This window comes from Hydra vulgaris, chromosome 13 (assembly GCF_038396675.1).
Source record: "Hydra vulgaris chromosome 13, alternate assembly HydraT2T_AEP".
Taxonomy (NCBI): Eukaryota; Metazoa; Cnidaria; class Hydrozoa; order Anthoathecata; family Hydridae; genus Hydra; species Hydra vulgaris.
In genome coordinates, this window is record NC_088932.1 from 54,014,686 (window position 1) to 54,034,416 (window position 19,731).

The following is a 19,731-nucleotide window of genomic DNA, read 5'->3' on the forward strand; positions in this document are numbered from 1 at the left end:
AAAAGATTACAAAAAAAAGAACAAAATAAATTCAATTTCATAACTAAAAACATTTAGCATAAAAGTGTCATAAAATGTTTTAAAATTTTGAAATACAATTTTATTAATTTCATTTAATCAAATGAAATAATATAAAATCTTGAAGACGAACCAACAGGAAGCACGGCGCATCTGCTCCTAATTTGTGCGTTTGTTTATCAACCCGACGCTGTTTATATAGTGCCAAACTTCCTAAACGCGGCTTAAGGCTGCCATCTTGTTACATATAGGAGGAAGTAAAGTAAAGATAATACTTAAAATCCTTATAATTTCTAATCCAGGCGCTGATATTTATTATGACTCATAAAGAGTTTTTTGTAGTAATGAATTAATAAATTTATTTCTGAAATGAACGGTCTTTCATTTTCAGAACTATGTTGTCTATTCTGTTGCCCGCCGTTTCCTTCGGTTATTGCTTCAAAATTAGCATTTCTTCCTCCAGAGCCAACTTATACTATTCAAGAACTTGGAGACGGCACTTGGGCTCTTCATCTTAGTGAAAGAGCAGAATGGCAATATGGTCAGAAAGAGTTAGACTGCATTGAGGTCTTTCAGGCAAGAACAAACCGAGGAAACAAAGTTACTTGCATGTATGTGAGATGTTCACCTACAGCAAAATTTACATTATTATTTAGTCATGGCAATGCCGTAGACTTAGGTCAAATGAGTAGTTTTTATATTGGACTCGGAACAAGAATAAATTGCAATATATTTTCATATGATTATTCTGGATATGGGCAAAGTAGCGGAAAGCCAACAGAAAAAAATATATATGCAGATATTGATGCTGCCTGGCATTCTATGAGGACTAGATATGGAATAAGCCCTGATAAAGTACTACTCTACGGGCAAAGTATAGGAACTGTTCCAACTATTGATTTAGCATCTCGTTTTGAATGTGCTGGTGTTATATTACATTCACCATTAATGTCGGGAATGAGAGTTGCCTTTCCTGAGACAAAAAAAACATATTGTTTTGATGTTTTCCCAAGGTGAGTCAAGTATAATTAATTTTTTTTTTCTAAATTTTTTATTCTGTAATTATGTAGTGTAATGTTTAACTTTACTATAGGGTAAAATAGGGCATTATATTTATATATTTTATACTTTCATATTTTTACTAGTTTATTTTGTAAATAAATAGAAAATTCAAAATTGAATTTTATTTCTATAAAACTTATTTTTCTATAAAAATGAATAATATATTATAAAAGAAAAAAGCTATACAGTGTCAAGACATGAAAAAAGCTACATAAAAGTTAATTTAAAAATTATAAGGCTGGAGGCAGTGGGATATTATTCTGCAACAAAATATTAAAACCATACATATATATATATATATATATATATATATATATATATATATATATATATATATATATATATATATATATATATATATATATATATATATATATATATATATATATATATATATATATATTGTTGTGAAACCGTAATAAATCTATATTAAATATTTTCAGCTTCTATCAAATATTAAGTCAAACATAATTCAAGATCTACAAAATCAATTAAATATAATTAGAATAACTTAAGTTCATTTAACCGTATTATTATAATGGGGTGATTGATGTCAATTATTTAGTTCATAATACATAGTTCTTAAGAGTATAACAGTCTTCTCTGTTTACTCTTGGATAATACTCTATGAAGGAAGGTAGTCATAGAGATATTTTGGCCTTTTAATAGTATGTCCTGGTTGTGTGTCAGGAGTAGTAACCTTTTGTTTAGATGGTTGGTTAGGTATTGTTGTAGTTAGTTTGTCATAAGAGAAGCTATCTTTTATTGGATTTCCAAACAAATTCTGTAGGTTCGAAGCTACTTTGTTGGTGTCATTTAATTCATCTTGTTTTCTATTTCCAGAATTGTGGCTGTTGTTACTAATGACAATTTTGTTATTGTTTGAGCATTCGGACTGTTGTTGGACTGGTTCTATTAAGGGGTTTCCATCTTGTAGTGGGGCGAGATCTTTTGTTGAAACCGTATCAATTTTTCCATTTCGAAGTTTGACACGTGCGAAGTGGGATGATAGTGTTTCTAATAGTTGAACTCTGTCGACAAGTGGATCTCCTTTTAATTGTATCTGACGTCTGTATAAAATTGTTAAACCCTGCTCTGTTAGGAAGTTTGGTAGAACCGTACCTATTATTGATGAACGCTGAAAGTTCATCATCCTCTGGTGGGGTTTTTCATTAGTAGCGGTACGCAGAAGTCCTCTTATAGAGGATAAAGCCATTTGCAACTCTACCTCCCATCTATCTTTCCCCAGACAATGTTTTAAGGGCCAGACTAACAGTTTTAAGTATTATTTTGTTCATTCACTCACATTGACTGTTGCCTTGTGGGTGATATGGAATAGTTCCAGTTTGGATGACACTGTTTCTTTCTAGGAATACTTTAAGTTTTATACTTTCAAACTATCAAACTATGTTCCCTGATCTGTATGCATAGATGATGGTACACCAAATAATGAAAAAAGTCTGAGGGAATTTACAAGGGAATGCAAATGGGTAGCGTGAGTATTCGTCTACTACCATGAGGATGTATTTATTAGCTGAGGTGGATTGTAAAGGTCTGACAAAGTCCATAGATGAACTTTGTCAGACCTTTGGAGGTTTGTAGATAGAGGTTTGTAGAAACGTGGTTTGAGTTCATTACAGGTTGTACATTGGCTCTTTAGTTGTTTAATTTCAGTGGTAAAGTAGGGTAGATCTCGGGTTTTGCAATAATGTGTCATTTTCAACTCCAGGATGACATAGTTGGGAATGAATATTGTAAAAGGTTTTATTGGTATTTCGAATCGAGCAACATTGAGAAAGGGCAGCGGCTACGGTATTTTGGTTTCCTAGTCTGTATGAAATTGTAATAATATCTGCTAATTCTAAACGACATCGAGTTAGTTTTTCGTTTTTAATTTTTGTTGAAATCTGTTTATTGAAAATAAGGGAAATGGATCTTAGGTCTGTAATTATATAAATATATGGTACTGAATTAATTAAGTGTTTCCATCTTCTACAGCATTCTACTATGGCAGCTGTTTCATTCTTAACAATTGCGTGTTTTCTTTCAGCGATTTTAGCTGCATGTAGTAAATGGCTAAGATTTTTATTGTGCTCTTTTGTCTAGCATCTTTTTCACCGATAATTATATTGTCGAGATAAGCATATGTGTTTTTTAGTTTATTAATCTGAATAAATTCATCCATAACCCGCTGAAAAATTGGTACAGCATTTGTGCAACCAAAAGGTAAATGTTTGAACTCGTATAGTCTGCCATTAGCTTGGAATGCGGTTAGCTTGTAATCTTCAGGTTGTATTTTTACCTGATGATAAGCCGATTTGAGGTCAATCGTACTGAAGACTTTATGAGCAGCTATCTTAAGTATCAAATCGCTGATTAGGGGTGTTGGGTATGAATCCAGTGTGTAGATTGATTGTATTTGAATAATTGATCACAAGATGATTTTTGTTTCCTGATGATACTACAAAACATTGTGCACGGTAAGGATTACGGCTCACTTGAATTATATATTGGTTTAACATATGGTTATCTAGTCTGTTATAAAGGAGTTATTTTTGGGAACCTGTCGTGACTGGTTTAATTTTGTCAATATCAATTCCAGGTATTAATGCGTAAGTAGTACACTTCATGCTTTTTGTCGCCAGACAAAATTTTAAGGGCTCTTTGTTTTCTTTAAAATTGATAGTAATTGAGGTATGTTGTGTTAACATGTCCATTCCAATAATTACAGGGGCTACCAAGTTGCCTACAATGAGGAACTGCACTTTCAATGTTTCACAAGCTAATAACAATGAGCCTTGGAGATTCCTTTAACTTTTAATGTCGAATTATCTGCCAATGATACCTTCGAGGTACATTGAGTATCGTAAGAAAGGTTCCAATGTTGAAGAAGTTCCAATGTAATTAATGTTTTATTGGAGCCAGTATCTATCAGTGCCTGTGTTATATTTTTGTTAATGGTGATGTTAGTTAGTCTACCAGGTGAGTCAATTGCTGCTATTACTGAAGATATTATTGCGTTATCATTTTCTTCCTTATATTCTTTAACAACTGCTGCTTTAGTGTAGGTTTTATTTTTATTTTTTTTTGAGAGACTAACAGTAGCCCAGTGGGCTCTTCTTTGACAATTTGTACAAGTGGAATTCTGCGCTGGGCATATAATTTTTGGATGTGGATCATTATCACACCAGTAACAACGAGATTTCGTAAGGCTATGACTCTAGATTGTCTTCTGTAGATTCGAGGAGTCATTGTCGAATAGAAGGTGAGTAAATTCCAGCAACAAAAGTGTCACAAATTAGTAACTTAATATGTTGTTCTGCTGTTAGGGGTTCTGCTGGACATTTCCTTGCAAATTGTTTCAGGCTGCTCATGAAGCTTTCAATTGTTTCTCCTTATTGGTTGAAAGAGCGAAGTTTGTGGCGCATCATAATAGCTGTTGATCGTTTTTGATATTTGTTATCGAGTATTTTGATTGCGCAATTAAATATAATTAGAATAACTTAAGTTCATTTAACCGTATCATTATAATGACATGATTGACATCAATTATTTAGTTCATAATATATAATTCTTAAGAATATAACATATATATATATATATATATATATATATATATATATATATATATATATATATATATATATATATATATATATATATATATATATATATATATATTGATTGTTGCATTTGGGAGTGCGGAAAGAAAAAAATGATTCTTATGCCAACAAATACGTCACTTTTAATTACTTTTGACTTTCGTCCAACATTTGCGTGTTGTCAGAAAGTTAAAACCATTAGTTTAATTACAAATTATTTGTTTTTTTTTAAAAACCGCAAAAACGCAAATTTAATTGACCAGAATGTTTTTAAAAACATTCTGAATGTTTTTAAAACATTCTAAATGTTTTTAATAATATAAACAATGTTTTTATTTTTATTTTTTTTAATATAATATTTTTATTTTTTTAAACTGTAAATCATGTGCGAAGTGTTGCTACATCGACTATCTTATAGCCTAACCAGCAAGGGAGTGCTGCTACATTTACTCAGGGTTTGGTTGGGGCAGGCAGTCTATCAAATAATAAAAAAAAAAATTCTGGTCTTGCATTTTAATTTTTACTTTTTGTCAACAAAATACGGAAAAACTTTCTGACAACCAGTTTGGGGTTTTATATATATATATATATATATATATATATATATATATATATATATATATATATATATATATATATATATATATATATATATATATATATATATATATATATATATATATATATATATATATATATATATATATATATATATATATATATATATATATATATATATATATATATATACAATCCTAGTTGGCTTTTAAGGGGACATTTTTTTTGTTCCTGTTATGTATTATTTTTTTACTTTTTTATACTATTTTTATCATATTTATATATTTTAATTTTTATTTTATTTATACTATTTATATTTTTACATATTTTATTTTTAGTTATACATATTTAAATTTATTATTTTATTAAAAAAATATATTCTTAATGTTTATTTTTGTTGTTTTTATTTATTTATTATATATTATATTTCATTTTTATTTTCGTCTATTTATAAAAACAATTTATTGCAGTAATACAATCATATTTAAACTTTGCTGTAACTCTAACTCTAAGCCTGACCTTGATGCTGACCCTAACCAAACCCTCAGTGGATGTAGCAGCACTCTTGTGAGTCAGGCTATTTGATAGTCGAAATTTAACAGATACACAAAAATGTCCAGAATAATGCTCATGTCCCCGTAAGTATTCTTTTTTTGTAAAATCTGTCCCCGTAAGTGATACTATAGGTGTGTGTGTATATATATATATATATATATATATATATATATATATATATATATATATATATATATATATATATATATATATATATTTATATAAATATATATATATATATTTATGTATATAAATATATATATATATATATATATATATATATATATATATATATATATATATATATATATATATATATATATATATATATATATAAACACACACGCACACACACATATATATTTATAACAATTTAAAGAAATTATTAAATTTCCACTACATTGCTTCAACATTATTTCTTTTTGTAAACCAGTGCATTTGATTTGATTTAGTTTGTTGTTGAAAAACACTTAAATACTATAAAATTCAGAATACTTTTCAGAGAGACGTACTTCTTCATACTTCCTTATCTTCGGAAATCTGAAGTCATAGAATTATGAAGTGATAGAAATGCAATAAATTATTTAAGAATGAATTATTTATAGAGAGTTAAAAAAATAAATAAAACAAAAGGAAAATAAGAATGCTGACTTGCTTTTGATTTAATAAAAGAAATGATGATATATTTACTAGGGTTTCACAAAGTAAATTATCTGTACTGTTACTTAATGGTAACTTTTAGGTAGCTTAATTCTAGTTACTGGATATTTCACCTCAATTTTAGTGATATATCACAAATATTCAACTTTTTATTTATAATAAATAAAAAGTTGAATATTTATTATATATTAAGTTTTACTTGAGTGTAGCTGCATAAATATATTGGTTATAAATAATTGTTATAGTTACTTTGTTGTTATAGTTACATACAATCAATCAATTGACATATTTTTACATAACAACTAAATAATCAATTTTTGCTAAAAATTGCAAAATTATAATCCTAGTTAAAACCTCAAAATATGCAAATCAAATTATTGCTAACCGGCTAGTTAAAGCTAATATACAAATGTTGTACAAGAATTTCAAATTATATATTATAAATTATAAATAGTTTCTTTTTTTAAATAAATTAGGTATTCAACTAATTTAACTTCCTAATTTTGACATATTGATACCATTTTTATAAGTTGTCATCTAAACAAAAACCTATTTTTTAACTCTTTAATTTAGCATTGCCTATAGAATTTTTAATCTAAACATCATTTTTTTTTACTTCAATATAGTACCTATGTTTGTTTTTTATTTTTGCATTGTACTGTTATTCAACCCTCGGAATTAGGAAAAATGAGTTCGGCAATAATTTGCCGACCTCAATCTTTTTGAGGTCGTCAATAATTATTTGATACAAAGGTGTGACCATAAAACATAGAAAGGAGGTCGGCAATTTTTTGCCGAATTCAAACACTTTCAGGTTGGCATTGCCGAATGCCGACCCTGATTCTGAGGCACAACCCTCAGAATCAGGGTTGTGCCTCAGAATCAGGGTCGGCATTCGGCAATGCCAACCTGATTCTCAGGGTCGGCATTCGGCAATGCCTCAGAATTATTATTATTATTCATCATTCGCTATTCATTTTTAAATTTGAATATGTGTAAAATATCAAATAAGTATAAACTATTTATTTTGCATTTTTCTGAAATTGAATTTAAATTTATTTCTGATAATTTAAAATTTAGAAACAATGTAAGAATCTAAAATATCTGCATGATGTTCTGAAAATATAAACTTAAAAAAAGATAAAAATGCTTGAACTGGTATTTAAAAAGTATCAGAAACATTTATAACAGCTAAAACTATTTTTTGTATATAAATTCAATTACAAAATTTTTTTTAAACACTGTTTTTAAGAAAAATTAAAGTGAAAAAAGTTACTCCTTATAAGTATATTTGTTATAATTGTGATGGCTGTTGCATCGGGCCACTGTTGTTCTAGCTGTTTATTCTCCTCAACTTTAATGGAGTTTATTGCTTACTCAATAAAACAATTCGCACCTAACTAACAAGTCAATAAACTTATTTTTCTTTTGTATCAACTTAATTAGTACTTAAATATAGCATTTTTATTTCTATATATTAAATAAAACTAGAAGATTACTTGACATGCAGCAATTGTTTACAAACAGGGTGTTTGTATTTATATATCCATAGACATGCTGGCCCCAGAAGCTATGCAGAAACCCTGCATGTGTTTTTTGCTATTTTTTATAAAATGGCCTTTCGGCAAAATATTTCTTACAATGATCAAAAATTAAAATCTTTATTTAATCATTTAATTTTAAAGTTTTATTTATAGTTTAATATAATTATTTATACTTAAACTTTAAGCACTATAATTTAACTATTTCACATAATCCAATGTAACCATTTAAAACTGATGATTTACCTCTAACTACAAAACTCTTTCTTTGTAACTCTGTCTTTTTATGTAAATGTTTCTACTCAAATTAATGAGTGCATTTTATCTCATGTTTTAGATTTCAATGCATTACTAGATATTGTTTGTAAATGTTTACTTTGCAAAGGCCTTCCATTAATCACATTTTTTGGACTTTTTTGAAATCTTTGACCAGGGTTGAAGTTTACTTTAGGTCAATGTTGAAATATCTATCCTTGATATTCCTCGGCATTTTATCTTTAGTATGTGATAGCATAGCGTCCTTACAGATTTAGTATGTGATAACATGACATCCTTAATTATATTCTTGCATATTTTTTGTTCATAATGGCATCAATCAAGTGTATAGCAATCTAAACCATAATGATTTTCACCTCCATGCTTTACTGTTGGTATTTAGGATAATTTCTATAGCTTTTTGGATGACGAACTTATCTAATACCATCAGGTCTGTATAAAATAAACTTCAATTCATCAGTAAAAAGTAATTTTGGCCATTGTTCTCTTGGCCAACAACTGACAATTTTCAAGAGTCCTTTTCCATTTTTTATAGAAATAAAAGATTTCTATTAGGAAGTGACCGGACCCTGACCTTGTCCCTAGCTAAAAATGAGGCTTTTTGGAAACCTGTTCCCTGCCACGGCAAAATTATAAGATTTAGCAGGGGTTGATAGCTGGGGCTAGAAAAAATTTATAGTACTTTTTATATTTTAATTTTTTACTTACATAAACTATCTATTTAACTCTAATTTACTTCCTACAAGATTGCAAGCAACCACTATTAAGTTATGAGTTACTTTAAAATAGAGGATAGGTTAAAATACTATAAAATGGTTAACTGAAGACTTTGAAAGTTGTAAGTTGTGTAAAATAAGAAAACATGAAAATGAGTAAGAGTTATAAGGTTTTTTGATGTCCAACGAAAAAAACTGGGTTAATAAAAGTTCTTATAGCATGAAGGGGCAGATATAGTAAGCGGATCCAACTTGTTGAATAAGAAACCAAGTGGAAATGAGTTTTGGTTTATCATAATAAAGATAATAGCTCGTTTGAGTATTGACCATGATAGTATTTGTTAATAAAAGAAAGAAATGCAACCATACAACACTGAGAGAGTGGCTCAAGCTTGGCAGCAGTCTGACTACATTTACAATTTTTATACTTTGTCTGAGAGTAAGAGGGTTGTTATTTGTCATTATAGAAATGCCAACAATATTGCAATATTTTTTTGCAGTGAATAAATGAGTATTGTTATCTAACAAAATTGTGGGTTTTAAGTCCAGAATTGAAATCCACAAGCTACTGCAAGCCTTAGGCTGTTACAGAAGAGAGATTAAATTAAAAACCAGCTGCTTGTTCAAAACAATCAAAAAGTGAAGATTTTTTGTCAAGACAAGAGTATATAATTCAGTCGTCAGCAAATAGAGCCACTTTAGATGTAAAATTTTTATGAAGATTGTTATTGTAGAATAACAATCTTAATGAAAATATAATATATAAGAAACATTAGAGGAGTAAAGATAAAACTTTGTGGTACCCTTAAAGTTACTTGAAATTAAGAGGAGTGTAGGCCTTCAAGAATGAAACTTTATTACTGCTGTTAGAAAGAAGTAGTTTAATAATCGTAAAACCTTTATATAAAGAAACTATTAACAGAGTGAAGACTAATTGTAGGTTAGTTAAATAGGTCAAAGTGTTCTCTATAGTTTTGAAAAATTAGAGCCACTTATTTAGCACTTTTTAATAGTTTAGCAAAAATTTGAAAAGAGTTCTGGAGAACACTTTTTTAAGACTATGATGGAAATCTTGTCTGAAGCACAAACTGTAGAAGTGTTAAATTGAGAATTAACTTTGACATTGGAAGCCACAGTGATGCTTTACATAGGGTTAATCTGTTTAACTGATATGACAAGAAGAATATGGTTATTAGATTCAAGAGTCAAGTTAGAGTAAGATTTTTTTGCAAATAACTCTGCCTTTTTCTGGGGAGAAGTAAAAAGATTAGATCCATGAGTTAGAGATTAAATGTTAGACTTACTTCAGTTAATGGCACTGTTGAAGAATAGCCAAAAGTATCTAGAATCTAACATCTGAGATAAGACACAAGGTTTAGTAAACTGAGCTTAACATCAGACAGGACATTTGTTCTTAAGAGAGATATTTTTGTAAAAAAGATGACAAAAATTATTACTGTTTAATAAAGCAACTGCTCAAGATGGTGAAAAATGTGGAGTAGAATGAGGCTTTACTTAAATTTGAAGAGGAGGAATAGAAACTTCCAAACTTTTATTTCAGAAGAAGTAAAAACTTCCAAGATGTGCTTTATGCATACATATTATAGATATAAATATATGTTTGCCATTTATTTAGATGCTGGCTTACAATATCTTTTCATATTTATATAAACTTTAGTATTTATATGGCGTAGTATTTGCCGAAAAAGAAGATAATCAGATGGATGTGTGGTGTCACTCTAACAAGACATGAAAAGAAAGCATAATCTTAGACATTAGAAAAAAGTGTTGTATCAAACAATGTTTGCTAGAGAAGGTTAAAAGGATCCCAAAGTGCTGAGACAAGTTGTGTTCATATTAAAGAAAATGTTTTAAAAAAACGTTTAGGCTAAATTGTTTTGATTAAAACTAAATAATGAATGTGCACCATTAATTTTAAAATTCACATTTTAGTCAAAGCTCGCTGTCTCCATTTTTATTGGTTCTCAGAGTCTGTATAATATTAGCTGCAATCTGCTGACTTGATAATTCATTCCATACGTGTTTAATTCATAACAGTTTTGGTATATGATGTCATCACTTCTTTTTAAGATAGCATTTTTTTGTTGTTGTTTTTTTTAAAGATATAAGCGTTTTTTCTACTACAATCAGAAAATCGAATATTTGTATAATTTTTTTTTACTTGCTTGATTATTACTTTGATAGAAGTAAAGTATTTATAATTGTGTCATGATTTTGGCTTTAGAAGCCAGCCAAAATTATGACAAAATTATAAATATTTTGTGATTATTAGAGTTGGCAGGTAGAGAAAAAAATAAGGCAGTATGATGTGGTTTCTCATTTTATATTTAGTTCATAGAGTTGTTCATTTTATGTTTAATTTACATTTAGTTTATATGGTTTAACATTTTCACAACCGCAAGCCGCTGGTAGCGGCTTTTGAGTATGCTTCACAGTTTATCTTGTTTTGTACATAAATTTCCATTCTAGACACATATAATTTGTTTGTTCTAAAGGTTTAGTTAATTCTCTACATAATCAAGAAAAAATAAGAGCTATATTGTGTAATTATAAAAAGTTATCACTTAACAAAGTTAATAAATCTTGAATAATCCTTCATAAAAAAACTTTAGTTATAAAATAAAGCAACATTAACTCTGTGAAATTTAACTTGTAGAAGTGTAAAGTATTTACCAAAATTGTAGAAAGTATTTACCAAAATTGTAGAAAGTATTTACTTATTAGTAATTAGTAAATAATTGTTAAGAAATTACCAAAATTGTAGAAGTGTTAAGTAATTACCAAAGTCTTTTGAAGAAAAAATACTTTTTTATTCATTAAATGTGTTTTGTTTCGGACTTAATGTTTTAGTTACTATTTATAAAAACAATGGTTTTAGGCAATTTGTATTTCTTATTGTTCAATGATGCGTGTTAAAAAGTTATTTAATTAAAAAGTACTTTTATTTAGCTTTCTATTGATATATAGTTTGTTATGCTTTTAAAGAGGTTTACTATTCAAATTTTAATTAATTGTCAATGTTATTTCATTCAAATTTTATTCAAAAAAATATATGGTCGCTACAAAAAGATTTTTGTTCATCTGGTAGCAAACAAGTTAATGCGATTCTTCGTTTTTATATTTATATTGTAACTAACTTTAGTATATTTAAGTACAAATATTTGTTTTAACTTTAATTTAGTTTGATTTGTACAGTTATTAGTAAAATAATTTGTTTAATATCTATAATCTACTTAATTCAGTTTATATGTTTTATTCAAGTCACTTATTTTTTATTAAGTTTATACTTAAAATTAATTTATATGCTTGAGTAAGATTATTCTTTTATTATCTAGTTTATATATAGTTTAAACCAGTACGTTTTACTGCAAATATTCGTTATATATTAAATTTTTATTTTATAAATTTAATTTTTAATTCTATCACAAACTTTTTTTTGGGATTAGTAAAAAGTTATACAATTAACATGATTTGGTGATTGTGGCAAAAAAATAATATAATTTATTAGAAAAAATTTACGCGATGATGTCATATACCGAAAATCTTATGAATTAAACATGCATGGAATAAATTATCAAGTCTGCAGATTGCGACTAACATTATCGGACTCCAAGAACCAAAAAAAAATATGGAAACAGCAAGCTTTGACTCATATTTATTTTTATTTTTTTTATTCATATTTATTTTTAATCAAAAAAATTTAGCTCAATTATTTTTTTTTAAACATTTTCTTTAATATGAACACAATTTGTCTCTGCACTTGGGGATCCCTTTAAAGTGATTTAGGTATCAGCATGTAGAGAGGTAGCAGCTTCAATAGAAAATAGTAGTGCTAGAAGTAAGAAAAGCTGAAGAGAATGCCTTACAAATTGTATGAATGAGGTTTACTGAATGAAAAAAAATGCTCTAGATTGTTTATATTAGAGAAACAGCATAAAAGAGGAAGGTTAAAGCCTGATGATGATCATGATCATGATCATGATGGTAATGATGATTATGATGATCGTGTTGATCATAACGATGTTTATATATGCATATATATATATACAAAATATAGCATGAATTTTGAATGAAAAAAATATACTTTAGGATGTATAGTTGTTTATGCAGCCCCGGTCACATATCCGGCCCCAGCCAAATTTGTGACTGGGGCTCAGTGCCATGTAGACCTATTTTGGGGCCCCCAACCACAATTTAAAAGTTTTTCTTAAAATAAAGTTAACCTTCAGTTAACTGTATTTCAAGAAAAACTTTTACAACTTGACATATTCTTCCAATTTTACAATGCAATCTTTCTGGCCTTAATTATTGCCAACTCTCTTAATATTTCCTCGTACTTTAGGCTAGTGCTTATCTCATGCTCAATGCTCAGTAATGCTAGCCCATTGAGTCGCTCTTGTAACATGGTGGTCCTCAAATATGTCTCAATCAATTTCAGCTTGGAGAAAGATCTCTCCCCTGTGACTAGAGTTGTCAGTAGAATTCGAAGTGCTATACAAAGGTAAGGGTATAGCTCTGTGATATTCTTCTTGGTAATATATTGAAGCACTTCAATTGGTGATGTCACATCAACTGGTAGTAAGTTGATAATATTCGAAATTTCCATGAAAAGTTCTTGGCTGTCAATATCACTTCTCCCTTTTCTATCCAGTTTTGTTTTCAATACTTCACAATTAGTCCTTAACCCTTCTTTATCAGCAGTCTTAATATTAAAAAGGAATTCAAATGTTCCAGGCAAATAATTTAGTTCAGTGAATTGTTCATCCAACCCATGTATGGCTACTTCTCTTGTCTCATTAAAGAATTTAATCAGTTTGGTGTAAACTGTGTTTGTTCAGCTGATTTGTAGAGAGATTGTTTTTTGGTCTTTCTCATTCGAGGTTAAGGCAGCTCAGTATCAATTTCACTGTTAGCTGCAATTTTCTGAGCTTCAAGTAACAAACTGTCAAAATTATTTCTAAGAGCACTTAGAGCTACTTCACAATTATTGATATATTGCATAGTTAATTGAAGGTCCATTTTTTTAGACTGCAAGTACTTGATTGCAGTATTAATCTGCAGCAGGAGTTCATACCGTATCACAGTCTTTATGATAAAGGCATATGATGATAATTTGTTTGTCAAAGATCTCAGTTCAGCAAAGGCAAAGGGATCACTTATTGAGTCTTTTAATTCTTCTATGGCCTTCAAAATTTCAAGTAAATGGTTCCTAGCAACTTTTACACTTTCTATTCTAGATTCCCAGCATGTCTCACTCCATTTCTTTATTGTAGCTCCAACACATTGTTCCATGATTTTCCATCTATGTGGTGATGCTGAGAAAAATGTATGCAAGCGTTGAAGATATCCAAAATACAACTTTGTGGATGGATTGCATTTGTCTGCATCAGAAACAGATTTAATGAATGGGCACCACACAGAAAGAAGAAAGCAAAAGAGGTTTGTTCCAGAATTCGTTCTTGCACTCCTTTGATGCAACCTTTTATGTTGCTTCTATTGTCATATCCTTGTCCTCTGCAGTCATCAATATTTATGTCATTTTCAATAAAAAAAGTAGTAATTAATATTGTAATTCCTTTACCTGTTTTCTCTCCAGCTACCAGGAAGCACAAAAAATATTCTTTAATTGTTGCAGAACTTTCTGAAGTTTCGACAAAACGTACCACTACAGTCATTTGCTCTTCATGGGCCAAGTCTGGGGTGCAATCCAATATGAGGGCAAAGTATTTTGCTACCTTTAGACGATGAATAATTTCAGTTTGCACTTTTCTTGACATAAGTTTGATTAAGCTCATTTTGATTAGCTCATTTTGAATCCTGTTGCTTAAATAATGATTTGGCAACTGATTGTTGATTACTCAACAAACATGCTCCTGCATGACACTATCAAACTTTGTCAATAACTCCACTAGGCCAAGAAAGTTTCCACTCCCATGGGCAAAAAGCTTTTCCTCACTGCCACGAAAAGCCAAATTGTTTTTTTGCCAAATATTGAATAATTCCCTCAATTTCTGATCGCCGGTATTGCTGTTCTTGCTGAAAGATACTCTGATTCTGTTGATCGATTATATTGTTTGCTTTCAAGCGACTTTCCAGCTCTTTCCATTTTATCCAGGAATTGCTGTGCTCTTATGAATGATCATGCTCACTTAACATGGAAAAAGTGTTTTTCCAATCACTAAAGTCAGTGGTACTAAGTTTTTGTTTATTCACACTAAACAACTTGCAGCAGAAACAGTGTACAGCATCTGCTTTTTTTTAGTATACAAGCCATGATCTTGTTATGGTTTGATCATTTGTCAGGAATCTATTGTAGTTTGAAGCGCAAAATCTTTGTTTTGCTTTGGAATTGGAAAAGCAACTCTTTGGGAAAGCATAATCCTTTACCTGTATTGGTCCTGATAGAAGTAATTGTTTTCAGAGATAAGACAAATCACCAGGCCAGTGTGCAGGATCTGAAGAAATCTCGTGAAGCTCAACCTCAGGAATTTTGTTGGTGTTAGTTCCCTTGATGTTATAATTGATGCAGGTTCTGCCAAAGGGTTTGACACAAAAATATTGTCCTCACCATTTTCAATAATTGCTGCTGCTGCATCATCAACTGCCCATGTTAGAGGTTTTTGAATGGGCAAAACTTAATTTTCGTGTTGTGGTTGGGTGAAAAATGAACTAATTTTTGGCAAAAGTTCAATCTTTTTCTTATCCTCTTGCTTTTTCTTTCTCTTGCTGAATCCACTAGCATAATTTCAACTCATTCTCAAAGTCTACAGTTTTTAGCACAAGTTATCTTATTACACAATTTTTGACATGTTCTGTATCATTGACTGTATCACAGACGTACTGAGAACAATAGACACTGCGCCAGTCTCTCCAATTTTGCCCAAGAGTGAGCAGTATTGATGCACAAAGAAGAGCACGAGCATAGTACTACATTGAGTAATGCTGTAATGGTCTCTGCTTCAAAGACATTTGCTGTAAAATTAGACAAATATTTAGTAAATTAAATTTTAAATTTTAATGTTTTTTTTTTAATTTCAAAATTTTGAAAAAACTTGAAGCCTCTTTGGGGCCCCTTGGATGTTGGGGGCTGCAGGCAGCTGCCTGGTTTGCCTATTAGTAGGCACTGCCCTGCCAGGGCTGCATAAACAACTATATATCCTAAATCTCATTTTATGTAACAGTAGTTTTTATAGCATTGTTTCATTAAACAATTATCTTCCTAATATTATATATTCAGTTAAATAGTATCTGTGAATGAGAGTTGATAATATTGTTATTAACTAATTAACATTAGTGGTTTTTGAAATGATTTTAATGAGCTAGAGATTTAAAATGTGCGCTAGTTTTTCTTCTTTAACTTCAGAGATTGAAGTACTTATTTCATTATTATTTGAAATTATTGTATGTAATTAAGAACATAATCTCAACTGTGCTTTTTTCTTTCATTCAATCTTTTTAATTATTTTTCTTGTAGCTTTTCTGACCATTTGCGAAGTCATTGCAATGAAATTAATTATTTTAATATAAATTAAAAATTATCAGTTGCCCTTTTGTGCTTTAAAAAAATGCATTGAATTTATTTAAAATTGTTATTAAAATAGTTCAAGTTTGTTAATTTTCAAGCATTAACTTATTTTTGTATTTATAAAGTTGAAGATTAAAGAACTATTGCTAAGAACATGATGTACTATTACTAAAATAAAAATTAAAACAAAGGGGAAAAAAATTTTGACCGTCCAAAAAAAAACAATTGACTGTCAATTACACCGCTTGCCTTCAATTTCTTATTTGCACGCTGTATATATATATATATATATATATATATATATATATATATATATATATATATATATATATATATATATATATATATATATATATGTATATATAATATAGACGGTTTAAAGAGAACATAGACACACTATCGTGTAAATCAGTTATCAGTATTTTAGATATAAAATCTCATAACTTTTGATCTGAACGGTTTGCAATTCTTAAAAGCTAAAATATTTATTTTTCAACTTCAATTTTTTGTTTTCTGCTCATTTTTGACTATTACTGTTATTTAAAAAAAGTATAATTAAAGTTCCTCTTATTCAATTAATTATTTTTTATAATTTTTTTTTAATCTATCAAACAAAATAAAACATCACAATAATACATAAAACACAACAGGGCAGCCTTTACAAAACAATTCAAACCAAAGTGTTAAGTATTTACAATCCAAAGAAATGTCTCTTATTCAATAGTAAAAAGTCTCTTTGTTTCTAGCATTAAAATATTTAACAAATAGCCCTAAATCTCATATTTTTCCTTTTCCGTAAACAGTAAAAATGTTAAAATCAAAATTTCCACATCAGTTTTCACTTCAGACAATTTACTTCCATAATCTCTTTATAGTTGTTGAAAACAATTTCAAAAAAAACATTTCAGCTTTTATTTAACTCTTTTCTCATAGTCATGTCCCTGGTAGTACAGCGCTCAACTTGTTTCACCGCACTGCGACTTTGTTCGTTGAGGTTCATGTTTCAGAGTTATAGAATTTTATTTATAAACAAAATAAAACAATGAGTTTCATGATTTGAAAAAAAAATAAACCAATCAGAACGCGCAAAAAAGAAATCAGCATATTTTAAAAACGAAAGAGTCTAAATGCAATACTTTTCTTCAGATCTCTCCTTAACTACACTGAAAATCCAAAAAAAACATTTTGAAAATGATTTATCATTAAAATTCCATTATAGACTAATAAAAAAATTGTCCAAACATTTTATTTTAAACATTGACTAAATTAACTACAAAACTTGATTTTATAAATAAAAAAATGTTTCTCCTGAAAAATAGATGTTTTTGACTTGGCATTTTGACACATTATATACATGTGTTTGACGAGGTATTACATTGTCGACAATTTACTCTTGCAATAATTCTGAAGGTGAATGTATATGCAAAACAATTATGAAGTATATACCAGAAACATGTTTTGATGACTGAGTTTAGTTTTTATAAATATTAATCAATTAAGTAATATTGAGGAACTTAAACTTTAAATCTTATTTACAAAAAGGCTATTAGTAAGAAATTACATTTTGTTTTGTTGATAGATTGTTCCATTTCATTACTATCAATTCTATGGACTATTAGTAATTACTATTATATCTATTTATCTTACATATTAATAGTAAGGTAGTCGCTACTACTAATCCTATGTGTTTGTAAAAACTACTACTAATCCTATGTGTTTGTAAAAACTACTACTAATCCTATGTGTTTGTAAAAACTACTACTAATCCTATGTGTTTGTAAAAACTACTACTAATCCTATGTGTTTGTAAAAACTACTACTAATCCTATGTGTTTGTAAAAAGTTTTTAAAGAAGAAAAGAATATTCATAATAGTATTTACAAAAATATTCACAAAATATTCATAAAAAACAAAACAAAATATACTTAAAAAAATACTATTTTATCATAAGATAAAGATCATAAAACATAAGATAAAGGGTGGAATGCAAGAAGCGACCTTGAGTGAGGTTCTACTTAAACATTGTCAAATTAACTTCAAAAAAAAGCTTGACCAAATGCGTAAACGAAACTTGAAAATTTCAAGATTGCGCTTAAAAAAGTCAAACTTGAAAAACTTAAAAGGCAGACAGAATCGAAAAAAAACACTTTGCAACCAATAGCGGCAGAGTATTTGAAAATGGAAAACCTTTTCAATAAAGCAAATTAACTATATATTTTTAAATAATATTTCTGAGTTTTATACTCTAAAGCATTAACTTATAAAAATAAATTAAAAGGTGTTACAAAAATAATAAATTTAACTATTTTATTTTTATTAAAACTTGGTAATTTAATTAAAAAAACTGGATTTAAATGAACATGTTCGTGTTACCTTCTATTTAGTCCAAGGCTCTAACTCAACGTAACAGCTGCTTAACATTCAAATAGCATATATGTTATGCGGTTATCAGCAAAGCATATATGTCAAACACAAGGTTTTTATTATTCATTTTTCTTATTGAAATTTTTGTTAAAAAAATTAAATTCCAACAAAGCTGCAAGTAAACACTAATTACGTTGTGAGTTAGCAGATAATTAATTTAAGATTATGACAACAGTTTTCAATATCATGACAAATATAATATTTATAGAGATAGAGAACAAAATTAGTAGAAGAAAATGGTAAATTCAAGTTAGATTTCATCTAATGTACGGCAGAACCTATTTTTATTATAATGGTTAACAAGTTAGCAATAGAACGATAGAATCAAAATCTGTATAGATCAGAGGCGGATCCAGCATTTTATGTCCTTTGAGATAGCTAACCTCTGGACATGGAGCAAACTCCAAGCAATTATATGTTAAAACTTATTATAAATAAAAATGCTTTGCAAAAAATTGCCCTCAGTTTGAGCTGACTTGTACCATTGAAGTGTCAGAAAGAGTGTGACCATTTGGTTCAATATATGAATTAGAGAAAAAGTTTTTTGCATTCATTAAGTTTATAATATAAATAATTAATTTCGGCTAAATAAACCTGTTTATTTTTCGAATTTAAGTAAAAGAGAGGAAAAGAAAACTGGTGAAACTGACCTATTCAAACTCTAATATCCTAACAAGAGACAACATTTTGAAAAAATTGCCACAAAATTATTTAACTCTATTTTAAAAATTTATAGAATGCAATTTTAGAATTACTGAAGTTCATATTTGAAG

At 28.7% G+C, this 19,731-nt stretch overlaps 1 protein-coding gene across 1 annotated transcript in view; it reads left to right on the top strand.

Annotated features, from left to right (window-relative positions):
• The first annotated feature begins 216 nt into the window (after positions 1 to 216).
• The window catches only part of LOC100209061 (alpha/beta hydrolase domain-containing protein 17B), a 29,192-nt gene continuing 9,677 nt past the window's right edge, over positions 217 to 19,731 (top strand). The window contains exon 1 of the mRNA XM_065816855.1: positions 217 to 1,031. Within this exon, the coding sequence (XP_065672927.1) occupies positions 388 to 1,031 (644 nt within the window). The 5' untranslated portion in view covers positions 217 to 387. The remainder of the gene's footprint in view (positions 1,032 to 19,731) is intronic.